Here is an 18,738-nt window from a genome sequence, read left to right as displayed (position 1 = left end):
GAATATAAAGTTTAAACTTAAAATATAAATAAAAACGGATAAAAAGCAGTTCAAGATATAGACAGCATTGAACAGGAGAAAAAGCAAAAAGTGAAGTAAATACAATATTTTAGGCTAGAAAGTGGGATTTATATGTGATAAAGTACTATTTAGAATACAACGCTACGAACATCCAATATAAATGAACAGAGCGAAGATGGTTTTTTGGAAGATGTCAAGGTGAGGACAAAAAAAGTTAAATAACCACTGCATTCTGTCCAGAGGAGAATGGGAATGAAGAGACAGAGAAACTTGAAATGGTCTGAATTCCCTCATGCTCTTTCGTGGAACGCGCAGTAGGATGTACTCTAAGAGCTGAGGGCACATAATGTGGGCATGAAGGAGTTTGTACAGAAAAATATCAACTCTGACACGACAGCAGTGAAGAGAAGGAAGATTCAGTTGGGGACTCCTGGTGGAGCGAGAGGAGAAAGTTGCGCAAGGAAAGCGATGTCGAAATATCCGTAAAACTTTTTTTGTACCGATTTGCAAGTGCCATTCCAAACAACCGACGCGTACTCCAGCGGCAAGCATATGGACAGGTACAGTTTTAGGAACGGAAGTAGAGTATGGAACACTCTCGAAAGTCTGCAAACGAATCCGAGTGTGCGCATAGCCCGCTGAGCAATGCGTTTAGTATGAGAGGAGAAGCTGAGGGTGCGGTCAAAAAGTACAGCGAGGTCATTAATTTCATCAACCCTGTCCAACAGCACAGAATTCACAGAATAATGGTAGAGAAAGCTGTGTGTTTTACGAGTGAATGAGACAACCCTAGTTTTGGAAGAATTGAGGGTGAGTCGATTCTTCGCAACACCAATCAGAAAAAGCAGACATGTCCGATTGCAACAACAAGCAATATTGAAAAGAATGTATTACCTTGCATATTTTTATATCAGCATAAAGAAGAAACGAGGAGTTCTTGATCGCCGAGCAAACAGCATTAATAAAAACGAAGAGAAGCGGGCTACTTTCACTCCCACCTTCCTCCCTTTTCTTACGGTGCGGTTGAGGTGTCCACAGAAAACAAGTGAGACAGTTACCGAGCATTTCCCTTCCTATAAATCAATCAATAAATTATTATTGTGCTGTGTAAAGATGTCGGATAGCTTTAAAGGAAAGGGAAACAGCGGCGATAGGGAGGAGGAGGAAAATTTCAGTGTTGGAACGCTGGAGGGAGACGCCACGCCATGGGTGGCAGCACACCCGCCATGCTCTCGCTTGCCTTTTACTCTTCCCCGCGTGTACTCAGAAGTTCATTCCATAACGCTTTGGGCAGCGACGCACCAGGTCCCAGTCGCGGATGGAGAAGACCGAAAAAGTACCCTACGACAGAAGAGGCTAGAGCACCAAAATTCCGCTCGTTGTAACCGGCGTCGGATAAGTGTATGTGGAAGATTTCTGCTATGGTAATTGAAGTGTGTAATGGGAAAGTTTGATGCCATGAAGTGTTATTAAAAGACGTATGTTAGCGAAACGTCCAACTAGGCTTTTGACTTCACATTCTTTTATAGTTATAAGAATCCTCCGTATTTATTACTGCTTACGTATTAAGAAAAATAAAGGCGCTAATTTACGGACACCCAAATGTGCTAATCTGGCTGCTTGATCCATCTGCCTCGTGCAGCAACTTTTATTGGCGAGTAACTTCTCCAGTAGTGTGAGGGCCGTAACGAAAGCGATAACCTTGAAACCACATTGTGCTGTGTTCGAGGGAACTAGCTGTTGGAAAGCGTTGTAAGCTCAAGGAATAGAAATGGCCTCAGTGGTGGTGATAGGAACACATGCACTCAGCAGAATCAAGACGGAATGATTGGGTGGTCAGCCACGTTCTCTTTAAAGACGACTGGAAACCTCCCATATTGTGCTGATCTTATTGCAAGCTGTTTCGAACGCCAACGGATAGTCTTTTTTTTTTTTTTTTATTGCGAAAGTTCGCCCTTCGGCGTAAGGGTTTAAATATATTGATACAGTCCTGTCGCAGCAATGAATGCCAACAGCTCTCGGTGGTGTGGGCCATGTGTCCATACCCCTGTGTCGGGCGGTCTGGTAGGGTGGTAAGAGTGGCTTCTAAGGTGTGCCTTGCGGGCCACGCGAAGACCATGACAAGTTGTTAGGAAGTGGTCTAGTGTGGCCTCCGTAGCAGGGGCTGGGCAGAAAGGGCAGTTCATGGGAGCAGTCTGGCTGGTCCAGGAAGATTTTACAGCAGGCGTTAACGCAGCACCCACGCAAATTCTTCTCAGCGCCACCTCCTCACGGCGAGTTAAATCGCCGGGAAGGTTTGATCCACACGGTGGAATTAAAGCACGCGTGGAGCGGCGAAGAAATTCTTTTGCAGGCACTACGGCATTTCCTGCGGACAACTCTAACATAGGCAGAGGATATGTCAGTTTTTGGGAACAGGACGTATCATCAGTTTCTGTGAGACTGAGCGTAGTGCGGGAAGCCCACACCACACGCACAGGGCAAGGATATGTTTGCACAATATTGCAGGTATCGGTGGTATTAACTATAATCCGTAATGCTCGGACTGCTTGGCTGGATTCTGTATGCAAGATCGAAATGGTCGGGGGTGCAGCATATAGGCTGTCTGCTTATGTAGACAAACCGTCGCGAATGGAAACGAGTCAAGAATGGCAACGACGGATAGTCAGCGCCTTACTGTGAGTCTTGTCGGACGATCTGGCAGGGTCGAGCGGCCATACCGAGGTGTGATTATTCGTTCCACGCGAAGAGCAAGAAGTGATAAAGCCTTGCGTCGCCGGCGTGTGCACAATCCATTCCCTGAAATGGGGTTATATTGGATTGGTGTGCTTTTGTTCATTAACGTCCCAATATGGCTCTGGTTATGAGAGACGCCATTGTAAAGGGCTCCTCTAATTTCGATCATTTGGGGCTCTTTAACGCGCATTGACATCGCACAGTACACAAGTGCCTTGCTTTTCGCCCCCTTGGCAAAGCGGCTGCCGCATTCGGGATCGAACCCGTGTCCTTGGGATCAGCACTCGAGTGCCCTGAGCCACGGCGGCGAGTCCATGTTAATAATATACGCTACATTTCTTCAGAAAGCTCTAAAGAAGCTGAACGAAAAACGATGAGACCACTTAAGACTCCTTAATAAGGCATTCGATAGCATATTAGATTTCTCAGCTGCATTTCGTTTGTGTCCTTTGTTGCGTTTCATTGCTGTTTTCGGTGGCGCAAAATTTTCCTGACAGGCGCGTGGGGCCATCCTCGAATTTGACTTTTCTGTGTGGTGCTTTACGAGAGGTCCTTCATTATCACGTGAGGTATATAGCGTCATCACTGTGTCGATCGTTCAGGCAATTTTATCTCTCACGTCGGAGCAGTTTTTCGGTGATAGGAGCATCTAAAACCGCCGCATCAATATCATTCCAAATGCAAGCGTGTGTCTCATCGCCGATGACGTATCACGGAGCACATCTCCTTGCACCCTGAGCGCTGGTGCCCTAAAGCAGTGCTGAGTTTTGCAACTTGGCCTCATAAAGCTCTGTTTCTCTATAACATGAAAGGGGTAACGGGACCGTGTCCTGAGCGGTGGATATGGGTCTCCCAATGTCCAGAATTCCAATGGAGCTTGCCGCTGCTTCGGCTCGCCCAACCAGTACGACATAGTCTTGCGAGTCCGAGCAAGTACAGTAAACTGGGTTTTCCGTTAGTGCTTGAGCTCAAGCGAAGATGCATAGATATGAAAGCAGGGAACGAGCACATCGTCTTTAATACACCAGTTGCGTGGTATGGTTTCTCCATTCGCGCGCCGCTCCAGTGCTCTAAACAGGTCTTATTACGAATTCGCATGCACACAATGATGTTGCTTGCTCAAATGAAGCAATGACAGCACGTAAATAGTGCCACGGTTCAGCTAGAATGAAATACAAAAAGACGATGGTCGAAGGCGAAACTATCGTGGACCATTTTAGCTTTCAAGCGCCATGCAATTATTTCGCGAATTCTTGCTTATCTGTAACAATGCAAAATTAAACCCCGGGCGCGCTGACATCTTTCTGACTTTTCCGACCTGCGATAAACACTCAGAGCTATGGATCTGGAGATGGGGCGACAATCGTCTGCTGTTTCGCTTGCACTGAGGACATTAGCGTACACTAGTCGGTGTTGATCTCCAACTGGTCACTGGTTCTTTGTTTTTACGCTGACCAATACAGGTTTCTTAGCTGAAACATGGCGCTCACCTTCAGTGAAAGGGCGGGCTTCAATCGCGCATTCAGTCGAGCAATCAAGGAAACTTGTTCTGCGCCCAGTCTCACCAAGCAGAGGCAAAGTCCCTCTCACTGTCGCCACCTTGACTCAACTGCGGCGCCCCCTGTGTTTCATAAAAATCGCCAGTTCACGCCGCTTCCTTTCCACAGCATGCTGCTCACCTCAACCCGAAGGGCTGACCAAACTGGCGGCGCTCTCCGGGGGAAGGGTTATGCCGTCACCATCGCCGTCTCCACATCGCCCGGAAGCCGCAGCGCCGACATCGGAGAGGAAATCAGACCTGCACCATCCTGCGCCGCCCCCTCTAGGCTCCGGTCCACCACGGCTCAAGGAGGAGTCCATCAGCGGATCAGGAACCACAGGTTGGACCTTGTCACTGTTGTTGCGTGGGCGCCCAGCAACCAGCTAGGGGCTAGAGCTCTAACAGGCTTATTGCACTCTCACCGAGGTTAGATTTAGGAAGATAGTTTGTCCAATATGAGGGGAGGAAAGCCTGCGGTTGCTGATCAGCCTTTTGAAAACTGGTCTTACCTTGGTTGGGGCACAATGATTCATAATTTGAGTTATCCCCTTGTACTTGCTCGATGTCTCGATTTTTGTTTTTTGATAGCCGCACTTCTCTACGTAATCAGTTTTGTGGGCAGCGTCAAAACAATGATAATGCCGAAAAAAAATGACAAAAATATTGAGAGACTCAAGACGGCCAAGAGTGTTTCGCCTCTTGTATCTTCTATCTTTGGCATCCTTCGGTTGGAGGGTCTACTATCGCGCCGGAGCGAACGTCTTGCGACCATGTGATACGTGAATATTGTTTGCGTCGTATTCTCTAAAAAGAATTATATAGCCTTGGCTTGTCACCTTTTATTTGTCGGTGTTCTGGCTAACTCGCAAATAAAAGAAGTATAGTTTTCCCCCTTTCAACGCTTCGTACTTACGTTGCCACGTATATCACAATTTGGAAATAAGTGTCGACATACTCTACTTGTAAGCGTGCACTGCATATCAATATCAAGTCACGGGGAAAAGAAATTCCACTACTAGTTATATTGCATATCTACATGTGGATGTAAAGACCGCATGCGTGTCCGAACTCTGATGTGTTCTGTGTCACATAAATAGACGTAGGCCCGCTTTATGCACTGTATACTTTCTCCCGAATGCTCGGATGCAGCAAATAACTCGTTCTGCGCTCTTCTTTCCACGACTGAGCCCCTCTCAACTTCGCTTCTGGTTCTCCTCCTCCGAGCAGGTAGCGCAACCAGCGGCGGAAGCAGCGGCGGAGGCAGCGGGAGCAGCAAGGTGAAGCAGCGCCGGTCGCGAACCAACTTCACCTTGGAGCAGCTCAACGAGCTGGAGCGGCTGTTCGACGAGACGCACTACCCGGACGCCTTCATGCGCGAGGAGCTCTCGCAGAGGCTGGGACTGTCCGAGGCCAGGGTGCAGGTACGCTATAACCTCACTCTTTCCGCGGGCTGGCTGTATGGAATGAAAGATAGCAACGAACTGAGTGTTACGCTGCTATTTATTTTACAGATTTAATATATAATTGATAAGCAGCTGGTTATTACGAAACCGCATGCACAAATGCATCGATAACTTGCGATACTCATTATCGTCACCCCAGCTACTTCCACTCCGGGCCTAATGTCACCCTCCAATGGACATCAATTAATCGCGGTCTGTACCAACTGTGAATAGCCTATAATCCTAAATTTCTGAAGCTGCTCTAATCGTATGATCCTACCGTTCCCTGCTACGATTTCTTTTTTCAACATTATAAGTCAATCTGGTGAAAATGGATCATTTCTGGATTTCAAAAGAGCATGCTGAAAGTTTCGGACAAAGTCTGGGAAAGAATTTTCGAAAGTATTTTTTTTTTTGCCTAACAAATATGTGCACCCATAGCAATCAACTTATCAACTTAAAGCTCGACTATTCTTTAAAAGATGCAAAAACAGCGAGCGGAAGGTACAGGTGCGGACATAAGTTAACGGAGCACGCTTTTCCATTCAAATTAAAATCACGCCTACTGCATAAGAGGTAAGAAAACAATATTGGTCCAAGTGAAAGCTCACTGGCGTCTACTACCATTTTGCCCATACCACGGCTGCCGTTTGAATTATGTAACACGTGAAATATTTTAGAAGGAAATAGCGTGCTCCGTTTACTTTAGTCCGCACCGGTATACATGTCCTTTGAGTTATATTTCCTCCACGTATTTTTTTTATTCGACATTGCGTCCATCATTATCAGCCGGACTATTCGCCGCGAGACCGACCTAGAGGTGGCGCCACCGTCGCCTCGATAGTGGGGATCGGTAGCCGGCGGCGCTCGCAGAAACGCACGCGGCGTATGTTTGCTTCCGAATTTACAGCGGGCTTGTTGGCGATGAAATCGTGTGTTATGCAATGCATTAGCGATTTACGGTTTAGAGTGTTCCAATATTGCAGAAAGCAGAAAAAAATCCGTGGATTTCGCCAATGCAGCAAAAATTAAAATTAAAGAGATGCGCAGATTTTAGGAAAATAAGGCACGCAACCACCCGTCTTTTAGACTTACTGACATCGCTTTGCACGCTTTTGGCGTTGTACGGCGCTCACAGGCCTAATACCTGGGACCGAACATGACATATCGCTTTTTCAACAGCGTGCGCGTGTCTTATACCAGTGAGACAGGCAAATTTAGCGTCAAGCCCACGGAGATCAAGGTTCGTGCTCTGGCCTGCAGTAATTTAAATTGAATCGATGCAGCCTGGTTCTTTATATCGTACTTGACTCAAGGATTACGCAGGTGAAAGGCAGCATTTATAGTGTACTGCCCAGCGGGTTGCCGTAGACTGAGTGGGCAACTCTGGCTAGACAACCAAGCACAAGTATTCCCAAAAAAATGTGATTATGCCGACAATGTACAGGAAACCTCGCCGCACAGGAAAGCTGACCGCTCACGTGTAGAGCGGCGAGTGGACTGAGTTTGCTTAGCTCACATGGCGGGTGCTTCTTGCGGCAGATAATCTGGTGTTGCACTGTGAAATGACTCTAAATGATTTCCTGAAACTGAGGGAAGTATAAGAAATTTCTGATGTGTGTGATGTTTATAAATGGTAGATTAGTAGTGTAATTATTTTTTTCAATTACAATTAATTTCACCATGTGACAGAACTTTTACACCCTTGACAAATTTTTGGACCATCAGCGATTGATTTTCAGTAACGTTAAAGAGCAAGCTAGAATCAGTATAAAAACTGCGGTCGCGGTCATGTTCTGGTGAGAAATTTTGAAGGATGATTTCTTTATCATTGTAACTATTGTTGAGCAGTGACTTGGGGCGTTTCTGTCGTTTACTTCTAAAACAGGTGCCGGATAAACTATCCTGAAAGAAATGGAGTTCATCTTATCATGAGACTATAAATATGTATTTATTCCCGAACTAAACACCGATGGTTAAGACCGTATGAAGCTATGTTACTCCCCTTGTCAGAAACAACCAGTTTGCCCGAAAGACAGCACATACGAAAAAGGGCTCTAATGATTTTAATGGGCTACCAGTGTACATTGATCTATATGTGTATTATTTAATATGCAGTGCAGCACGTGCTGCGAAGATTTGTTTCTCAAACGTTCGAGCATTTCTCTACAGCGAAATGTGCTCATTACCATTGTTACGGACGCGCAGAATCCTGCAACGAAAAAACAAAAAAAGATATGAAATGCATGTATGGGTTTAACTTGCGACATCGGCTATATTACGGATGATGTAGGGGCGGGCCTCGGTGTCGTTGACCACGTGGGATTGTTTACCGTGCAGTCAAATTCCACAGCCGAGAAGCGCCTTTCAAAACGGCCGAAATCGAACACCCCATTCTCGAAATCAGCAGTCGAGCGCCCTATCACTGAGATACCGCGACCGAGGTTTAACGGCAAAAATAATAATAATAATAATGCAACTCTCTCGTGGATTCCGAAGGCACAGAGTGGCTTGTTCAAACTAGGTTTGCTATGCAGCAGTCTACGGTCTCATGTTTCAGCAGTTGCGGCATTCCAAACAGAAACGGGAATATACGATTTTCGAGCATTCGCATTAGGTTATATTAACTGCAGCAACCTGTTTTGCTTTGACACGGCGCCTAACGACAGCAGCGCTTCGTTTGAGACAGCGCTTGTCAAAGAATCTCAAGCGCCGAAGACCGCGACTGATGATGTAGCCTTTCCAGCGTGACATACTCGATATGGACAAGTATTTTCTTTTTTTTTTTTTTTAATGAAGCGTGGGGTAACAGTCTGTTAATATTTCTTTTGCAAGAGGCAGATAAGTGAGCAAAAGCGCACAGGAACAGCGAAGCAAACAAAAAGCATTCTTGTACACGTCGCACGCGCGCACGTAAATTCCTGCAGGCTGGAAGGCGACGCGAACACGCATCCACGTTGGGTAGGGTTCGCCACAATGACGCTAGGTGGCGACTCTGCTAGATCTCGAGGCCAATACCCACTGCAGGGTGAAGGCCTCTCCCATACTCCTTCAATTAACCCGGTCCTGTGTTAATTGCATCCACTTGACCCCTGCGAATTTTTTAGGCTCCAGGGGTTAAAGCGCTGCTCCAATTGCTCCGTTCTGCTCCAAACTGCTTTCCTGGCTCCATCCTGCTCGAAAACACAATATTGTACCAAAACTGCCCCAAATCGGCGGCCGCTATGTTTTGCTATAAAATTTAGGCCAACACAGGAGCGATAGCAGTGCACCGTTGGCAGAGGTATAACACTTCTTGCACTGGGTTCAATTCAAACAAAATTATCTCAAGCTAGGGAAGCGTGAAGCGTAATTTAAACATTTTTTTCGCAAATAAATTTAATACGTCTCACAAGCGATTGGGAGTAATATTGAACAAATTCACTATGCATGTTACACAGCACATCCTCCCAGGCTTTTGAATCACTGTTGGAGAGAGAAGCGAGAGCAACAAGTGAAGCAGGTAGCACTAACTACCATGTTAGCGTTGTAGTAACCGTTAAGAAACTTGTTTGGTGGTAAAAGGTACACAGGTTCTAATGCTCTTGCTTTAAAACCCAGCAGGTACTTCACCATTGAACCTCTTCGTCAATGACAAGCGTGTCTGGCTTATGTCACACAAAAGCATACTTGAAGCGTTGCAGAGTGCCAAAGGTGCTAAACACTAGAAAACTTCCCAAGTTGTGTGGGAAGGCCGCACTGGGCCTATCACCAACTTGTTAATACTGAAACTCCAGTACTGCTTAAGCAAAAAAAAAAAAAAAAAAGGAATGATCAGCTATTCGCAGGAGGCAATGAAGGCTGGTTGACATGTTTCTGCACATGTCGACCACCCTCACAAATTACCATACCTGGCCAAAACACAGTGACATTAGCCCGTAACTGGAACCACTTGCCGGCTGCCGTGGTCACTGTCTACGATAACTTTCGCTTTCGTGCAGCACTTACAAATATTATTTGTTTTTTCTTGCTTGTGCTTGGCATTCAGTCTGTTTGCCTTCAACCGTTCTTTTTTTTCCTTTCTTTTCAGTTTGCTTGATCGCGTATTTGGGTTTGCTCGGTACGGTGGCTCCGCAAGGGACAAAACGACAGAAGAGACGAAGAAAGCGGGCTGTTCCGACTAGCATCTACCGCCCCCAGGAGCCGAGCAGCCTAGCGATTAGCGGCGCATGCTTTTTCAATGGGCGTCATGCTGGACGCGGCACTAGCTTGAGAAAGCCTATACTACTGCTACTACTGTTACTACTACTACTGTTACTACTACTACTACTACTACTAGTATTACTATTATTACTATTATTATTATTATTATTATTATTATTAATTTTATTATTTAGTAGTAGTAGTAGTATAGAGGAAGACTCGTTTCACCAAGTTGGCCCTGAATTGTCTGTAGGTAACGGCCAAATTAACTGGCTAAATATTATCTTCCCAGTTTTAATTATTAATGATAATAATATTAATTGGTTCACAGGAAGGGAAAGGCGCAGTATCTGTCACACGCGTGTCTGTGGACACCTTCATCCCTTGGTGTCCACAGACACAAGTGTGACAGATACTGCGCCTTTCCCTACCTGTGAACCAATCATTATTATTATTATTAATTAAAACTTTGAAGATAATATTTAGCCAGTTCATTCGGCCGTTAACTAGACAATTTAGTGCCAACTTCGTGAAACGAGTCTTCCTCTATACTACTACTACTACTACTAATGATATTAATAATATTAATAATAATAACTAGCAGAAAATATTACTGTGTATTATTATTGTTTAGTAGTAGCAGTAGTAATAGTAGTAGTAGTAGTTGTAGTAGTAGTAGTAGTAATAGTAATTGTATTATAGGCTCTCTCAAGCTAGTGCTGCGTCCAACAAGACTCCCACTGAAAAAGCATGCGCAGCTAATCGCTAGGCTGCTTGGCTCCTGGGGGCGATAGATGCTAGTCGGAACAGCCCGTTTTCTTTGTCTCTTCTGTCGTTTTGTCCCTTGCGGAGCCACCCTACCGAGCAAACCCAAATACTCTGCTTGATCTGCACTGGCCTGTTATAGCCAACTGCGAATTTTGCAGTATTTCTGAGTGTTTTGAATAAGTGCTATTGTTTCTATTTCTGTTTTCTTGTTTAATTTCTTGTATTAAAACCTGAGTGTACTTTTCTTTTACCCGTCTCCTCTACAATAATTTTGTAAGCCCTGAGGGTAAAATAAATTAAGAGATAAGTAAAGAAACTGAAGGGAGAAAAGGCTACCCTTTAGTGCTATCTATCCTTCCTGAAGGCACTACTTTCGAGTACTGAGGAATTTATCAGCACAGGCACAGGATGAAAGAGCACGCACAAGATAACGGAAATGTGCCCATTGATTGGAACGCCCTAACTGGTGGCGCTGCTTGAGCGCATCGAAATGGTAGACTCCCCGCTTGAATCTATAATATCAAAATAGGCAAAAGTTTTAGGTCAAACTTGGCGTTCGTTCTTTAGGTGCATAAGCAAGCGTCGTTGCTGCAAGACTGTTCTAAATGGTTGCTTAGGTCAGCCTGTGTTGTTTTAAACATGTTTTAATTACATGTTTTGGCCATTTGTACTGTCACAATTGTCAGAGGTGCGTGCATAATCTGCAAAAGCACTGAACGTACCTATAAAAGGAGGGATCTTATGGCACAGAAATAGAAAACTGAAATTATCAAGGAATTTTCGCCATAGACTTTTCGCCATAACAAGGACTTTTCTCTAGTATAGAGAAAATAAAAGGCTGATTGATATATTCATTGATAGAAACGTGCACCAAAACATTATTCGAATGCTCCAAATCTGCTCCAAAATGCCATTATAACTTCTCCCTGAGCTGCTCCAAATTGCTCGAGCCTGCTCCCACCCCTCTTAACTTCATCCACCCACCTAACTTTCTGTCGCCCCCTTCTACGCTTTCCTCCCCTTGGAATCCCGTTTGTTACCCTAAGCGACCATCGGTTATCCTCTTTTTGCACTGCATGTCCTGTCCATACCCAATTCTTCATCTTGATTTCCACTAGAATGTCAGTGACTTGAATTATTTCTTTGGCCCACTCTTCACGTTTCCTATCCCTTAACTTTAGCCCTACCATTTTTCATTACATGGCCCTCTACGTTGTCCTCAACTTAAGTAGAACCTTTTCGTTAGCCTCCACGTTTCTGTCCCATGGGTGAGAACATTGCGTTAGCAGCAGCTAAAGCAATAACAGCGTTCGTCGGCTCAGACATATAGGAATAATAGTAACTCTTAGGTATCATATTCGCTCATTTTTCCTGCTCTGCTCACCACTGCCAGCCTCCCGTTTTTCCCCTTCCGGAGCGGTTTACCGCTATCTGGGTGTTTGACTAACCAGCGCACAGAACACAAGAGACTAGGTAAAAAGAGGACTGCACTGATGGGAGCGCTGGCAGTCGAGATGGACAAATGAACACGTGCACAGTCGGCATTCCACGTCGATACATATCAGAAGAACCCCTTTCTTGCGCTGCCTTTCGAGAGAAGAGAAAGCCCGGCCTTCCATGCCACACCTTTGCCGCGGTCGAGGTTACCCACGAGACATGCAGTTCATGCGGAGTCATCGCAAGGCGTCATCGGATAATCTCTTGGTGTTTACAAACACGTCGTTTCGCTCTCCCAAGCTCATCGGCACCCCGTTGTCACGGAGGGATCGGGTGACCTGGAGCAAGATAGAGAAGAAACACAAGCCATAAAGCTCGAAGGGAGCAGTGTAGGGCAGCCGTAATCCCACTCACGCACACACATACCCGCGGACAGAGTCTCATCATCGTGAGAGCCTTTGAAGGTGGCCCTAATATCGGCACATTCTCCCCTCCTCTCCTCGGTCCTTTTCCCCCATTCCACCATCCCTCACAATGCCTCGCGGCAGCGTCGGGCTGTCAGTCCCCCGCTCGAACCCGACCGACTGCAAGGGACGGGTCCCTTCCTCCCAAACGTCCCTTTCACCCCAGCGTGGGACCCCCACGTGAAAAGAAGAGCGCTCGTAACGCCGGACTAAATCGCTGCAGCGATGTAGGCGAGCGGCCTTGAACCGGAGCGTAACTGCGAACGCACGGTAATATGTGCATGTCTGCTGTGCTTGTTCAAGCAAGACACCATTTAAAGTGTTGCAGTACACGTACTGTTGCTTCTGGCATATTTTAACTTACAGTATGTCTACTCTTAAAGTTCGAGCTGAATACGATAACAAAAAATATTTTATTCCCAGAGTCCTTAGTCCGTAAACATGTGCGAGGTGATATTATCATGCAGTACGTTATAGTCTCGACCCACGATTGGAAAAGTGGCGACAGATCGCACTCATGCAAGCCGTTTTCTCTTCGATATCGCTAACCGCCTACTTACGTAATGCGCACCACCCAAGTAGCTAGAGGGTACGGGAATTCACCACTCAGCAGTAAGTAAAGCTCAAACCGGTGTTTTTGTGGTGTTGTGTTCAGGAAATCCGGGCCCAATTTTTTACCGCGCGGGGCGACGTTGGTGATTTTGAGTTTTATTTATTTATTTACTGTTTTTGTGGGTGTCCAATTTTCTTTTTTATATAGATTTGTGGTTCAAACTCTCAAGTGGCACATTTGATAATGCATATAGTGTCCAGGTTTTGAAAGGTGCGCAAAGCAGGAGAGGTCGGCTGCGTGAAAGGCGTTTGCGCATTCTATTCATCATGCTCAGTAGCAGAAGTCAGTCAACCAACGGCTTTTATCGGGGTATGATCGGCATGATTCCTAAAATCCTGAAATGAGAAGCTACGCATTGGCTACAAGCCGACTAGCTCAGCCCTACCGTGCTTAAAGTTAACACCGTCCTAGAATCAAAGCGTTCGTCGGAAATCTGAGTGCGTGCAGTTGGAGGCTGAAGGAGAGGTGGAGGTGTTGCTTCCCCTTCTGAGGAATGGGGAGGGGGCGGAGACGCTGAGCGGATATATCCGAAACAATGTTAATCCTACGTACGACGTATACTTTTGACGCCGCAACTGATTTGTCGGCTAACTTTAGCAAGTTTTTTCTTTTTTTTTTTTTCAGCGGACCGTCAGAGTACCGAAATTTATGGCGGTATAATAACGCTGGCTGTGATCACCAGATTAGTTACAAGTACTGCATGCATGTTTAATTACCAAGGCCAAATTCAGACATACCAGCAAAGAACACTAATGGGTACGGTTACTAATGATATAGGCGTGTAAAAAACATAGTTGTCCTGGATTCCATCAAAGCCATGAGGGTTATACGAAAGACTAAATGTTACGAAGTAAAACATGGCATGCGGTTTCTTTTGCGTTGTTCTCAAAAGGTACTGATATATGTTCCGCTCTTCTTGCGTTGCACTGCCGGGTCGGCCACTCATACAAGACCACTCAGTTGTATCGCGAACAACAATCTCCACAGACCGTGGTAACCTATGAAACTAGAAGGAAATGCTGCATGGTGGTCAACATATATTGTTGACTTAGTATCCCACTGTAGAATCACCTGTTTCAAAAAGAGACGGAATACATTTTAGAATCTGCCTAGTGCTGTGTGCGTGGACCCCCCCCCCCCCCCCCCCCTTCACCCCAACACACACAAAGACCTATCGAATGCACACGCACATAATTACGCTTTTTCTACAATAAACTTCTGCAGTGCTCCAACCACACATGCAAAGGGTCAAGTGGGCGCTTGCAGCTGTATAGCTTCAGCCTGTCACCAGCAAGAACTGTCCATGCGTGCAGCTGGTGGTTTGTTAAAACTGCCGCATAGAGCGCGCTAGATTGTGCAGCAGGAGGAAGAGCATGAGAAGAGCGGTGGTATGAGAGGCATTTTTCCTTTAAATAACCTCACTATTTGGCACACTGGCTTTATCCTTGCTGTTTGTTTTTTAATACAGTCTTTAAAGCCTGCGATGTGTTTTAGGCAGAAGCTGGCTAGGCGTTTTTTTTTCTTTTTTAATACATTTCCAACGCTTATTGGTGCGCCTCGCCCTCCTGGTATTCTATCGTTTTCGCACTGTTTTGCTAGAACACGACAGTCGCGCACACACCGCAACCCTCGCATTCCCGGAAGCATATCTTTCATTGAGAATGCGTCTAAGAAGAGCGATTGCAAAGTTTTCAGGGCCTGCTTGCTAATCATTCTCTCCAAATGGTTAAAAGCTCGCTTGTACTATCTCCGAAGAATGGAAATCAAATTGCAATGAAGGCAGCTAGACATTCGTTTTAACGAACGTGGCCACTCTTGAGCCCAGACGATAAGGCACATGAGCTTCCATCGCCTCGTCACTGAAGATATACAGGAACATCTATTTTTTTTTTTTTCAAACTGACGAGAGAAAAGCTGTCTGCAGAGGCAGTGCGCTGTCCGCCCGACTATGCTGGTTTTCGTCCACTTACTGGGACGTACTTGGACGAGGGTCACGGAGGTCGAAATCTCTGACGATTGCCAGCTACTGCTCGCGGCTTTCGACAGTGTAGTGTACGTGCAATCGGTTCATTTTTAGCTCACATCTCTTATCATCTGCCACTTATATACCTCTGTTCCCTTTCCTCTGGTATCCAGTAGTACACAAAGATCTTCCTGTTTATCTCCCCGCGTTCTATTCTCCGCTCATTTCCGCTCCTCTTTTCAAGTTCATTGAAGTCTGATTTGGGAAAACCCTGCGCTCAGACCTACAGCTTTCACCAATGCATGCAAGCCAGCTGGAGTGGTAATACCCCAATGCCAAAAAGAGAACGAGGTTCTCATGCAGTGCTAAGTGCTCCCTGCCAAGGGGCTTAGTGCGAGCCGCTTCCTGCGAGCGGAGTATTAAGCGATTAAAGGCACGAGCCACGCTCCTGTTACACTCTCGTCATCAAACGGCCTGGGTATGTGTTTAATAAAACTGGAAAAGAAGCGCACAATGCCAGGGGTCCACTTATTTCTCTTTTGCGTTCGATTAACTGGTGGGTACGCGCTATTCGTAGACATGGCGGCATGTCGCCGAAGGCTCCATGGCCGCTGCCCCATAGCCATAGCGCGCTCTGGACGCCTCACGTGGCTGCTTTGAACTAAAGCCGGGTCGCGCGACAGCTTGGACACGGATAAATCACCCCCCTCCTTCCATCTCCCTTCACCTCCGCACCATTGAATAGAAGAGCTGACCTGACACGCTTGTTCTGGAACTATAAAAGGTACCGCGTCTAAATGAGAGGCCGGATAGGGGATGATCCGAGTAGGCCGCACCTCTTCGGGGGCACGCGGCATCGAAAACAAGGAAGGTGGAGATTATCCAATACAAAGCGGCTTATCTCTTGTCATATGCCGCGAGGTGTAATGCAAACGCTACGGGACAAGGGAATTATAACCACGCGATGTTAAATTTACGAAAGGAATTCATGATGTTCGGCCTGCTGGGCTCTGTTTCTTTTTTCTTTTTTCTTTAAGCGACGAAATTGGAAGAGGACCCATCCAATAGCGCTCGGTTTTACGAGAGAACACAGCTTTTCTACGCAGACGCTACTCGCGGCGATACGTATATTCGCAAGCGGAGCAGGAATATCGAAGTGGTGTCGTAGAGTAACTCAGAACACCGGCGTCGCACTGTACGTTACAAACTGAACATCACACGAACGTTCATAATTTTTGGGCCTATTTGATAGCATTTCGTATTCGTTTATTATGGTCCCCGTGATAAATCGTGGCCTCCTGGTGACGTAGGCCGCTGCAGGTAACACCCGCAATGAGGGACAACGAAAATGAGATGTCATAGGATATGGTTTCTAGTTGTTTCTTCAAGAATATGGAAACAGTTGCGAAAAGCAGGCGCGCCGCGTCCGAGGAAGACGTCCTATCGATACGCACCACTGGAGACGTAAGTTATTGTTCTACGACGACGTGCAGCAACAGGTTATGACGTCGCATAATTGCACCGCTCCTGAGAATCAAGATATCCCAAGCTTTCATTAGGACGGCAGGCTCATTCCATCGCCTATTACAATATTACAGCCCAGGAGCCACAGCTTAAATGCGACTTCTGGAACGGACATCCAGTTACGATGCTTCATTCGCCTCAATCCATTAGCCATCCGTCTAAGGTGGGAGTTTGTCTTGGCGTCCACAACTCCATCAGCTGCCGGTTTTCGCGAACGATAGAGCGAGGGAGAGAGGAAAAGGAAAGAAACAAAGATTAAAGCAAGGAAATCTCTAGTTGGCTACCTGCATGGCACCGAGGAAAATGGAAGAAGGGTGTTGGACAAGAAACAAGAGCACCTGGGAAGAGTGTGATTGCAAAGATTTGTTGCGCTATCGTGCAGCATCTCAAGGGCAGTTAACGTGGATAAGGCCCATGACTTTGCAGCGATATGGGTGTGTCCTCCAAATAAGTTATTTCGTTGTTTCTGGTGCTGTAGATCGCCTTATTCATTACCCCCCCCCCCCCCCCCCCGCCTTCACTATACAACCAGCGTGGAAAGCTTTCTTGCGCGCACAGAGGTCAGCAGTCTATGCACTTTGCATGCCTCCGGTTCCGAAGGAAAGGTATCGTGGGCATGTAAGGCAGTTTCATAACACAAGTCCACCTTTTTTGGACATATATCACTTTTGTTGTGACACATGCTGTAGAACCTCATAAGATGCTGCTATGAAGAATGGTGCAAACACGGATGCCTAACTAAATTTTGCATTTAATGCTTCTCTGTACTCACACCGAGCAGTTAGGATTGCTGTAAAAATAGATGGAATGCGTTCACGACAATAATTTAAGCCAACTGCGTGGTATTGTAAGGTACTCTTGTAACCATACCGATGAAAATCCACAGCAAAATTTATTGAAAAATGTTAATTTTAATGTGTGTTCTTGGCTGTCACTGACCAGTAAAATCTTGTTAGAAATCTAGTTTGGTACGTCTTCTTTTTTTTTTTTTTTTTTTTTTTTTTGCGTTGGATAGCAGGAAATCACAATGAGCGTCCAAAATCAGGGTCTGTACTTTACAAAAACCGTTAAAGAAACTATTACGGAAATTACATTGCTCTTTTCATAACGTGCAGAAAACAAAGAAGTGAATTAATTTTATCAGGGTATTATACAACGTATACAATCATGAGTACTACAGAACACAAAAGAATTTATTCAAGTAATAAAAAGTGTAACGTTTCTCCCAAAGGGCCAAGGCCTCGTTGGGCGCATTTGAAGCCCTTTTTGCATCCTCTACCTTGGCAGAATGTTTCTCTTGAGATATTTCTGATTTTGTACCTTCTTTACCAAATAAGTGCAGACACAAATATTGATTCCTATTCCGCAGTCTTACGATGAAAGAAAGAAAATGCATTTATAAACAACTCCTCGTCGCCCTCGCCCCTTCGGAATTTCTAGGCAGAGTTCTGAATGACCGACCGAAGATATACACCTTTAGGAGATACTTTTATTTATTTTTATTTAGTACACACTGCAGACTCCTGTTACTGTCCAAACAGGCAAGGCATGCGCATATAGAAATATTCCAGAAAAATACAGTACTTAATCAAAAGAAATGTAAGTAAAATGACAACTGCTACTCAACTAAGGCAATGCTATGCATGCATAGCAGGTAAAGTTGGTATAATAAATAATTTTCGCCGTGTGAACTCATTGTTCGTTTAACCGATAGTCTGCAGTCCTGTGGTTTGATGTTGAGAAAAAAGGACCAAGAGATACAAGGGACAGTTAAGCCGTCCTTGAATAATCTGCTAAAACGTTTTGGCGACATAAATTCGAGCCCACATCACCGAGCATTAGCTATCTTCTCAGTAAAGGACAGCTGCGTGATGTGCCCGTTATAACCTATATATTTCGCTAAAAAAAGGACGACAGACACGAGCTGTTAGCACTGCAATGAATATACAATTGTGTCAATAGTCACTTTCATAGGTCGTCATTTACGAATACACTTGTAGTAATCTTGTGTGCCGTTTCTTCATCGTGAACACTTTGCACGATCAAGA

General features: G+C 45.5%; 1 protein-coding gene across 1 annotated transcript in view; it reads left to right on the top strand.

The window, feature by feature from the left end:
- Positions 1-18,738, top strand: part of LOC146200393 (uncharacterized) — a 157,081-nt gene that overhangs the window by 123,714 nt on the left and 14,629 nt on the right. Inside the window, exons 3-4 of the mRNA XM_084592938.1 lie at positions 4,425-4,637; positions 5,525-5,718. Of these exons, the coding sequence (XP_084449064.1) occupies positions 4,425-4,637; positions 5,525-5,718 (407 nt within the window). The remainder of the gene's footprint in view (positions 1-4,424; positions 4,638-5,524; positions 5,719-18,738) is intronic.

This window comes from Amblyomma maculatum, chromosome 2, assembly GCF_055883805.1.
Source record: "Amblyomma maculatum isolate TAMU_Amacu chromosome 2, ASM5588380v1, whole genome shotgun sequence".
NCBI lineage: Eukaryota > Metazoa > Arthropoda > Arachnida > Ixodida > Ixodidae > Amblyomma > Amblyomma maculatum.
The sequence above is the reverse complement of the archived record's forward strand: the minus strand, read 5'-3'. Positions and strand labels throughout refer to the sequence as shown.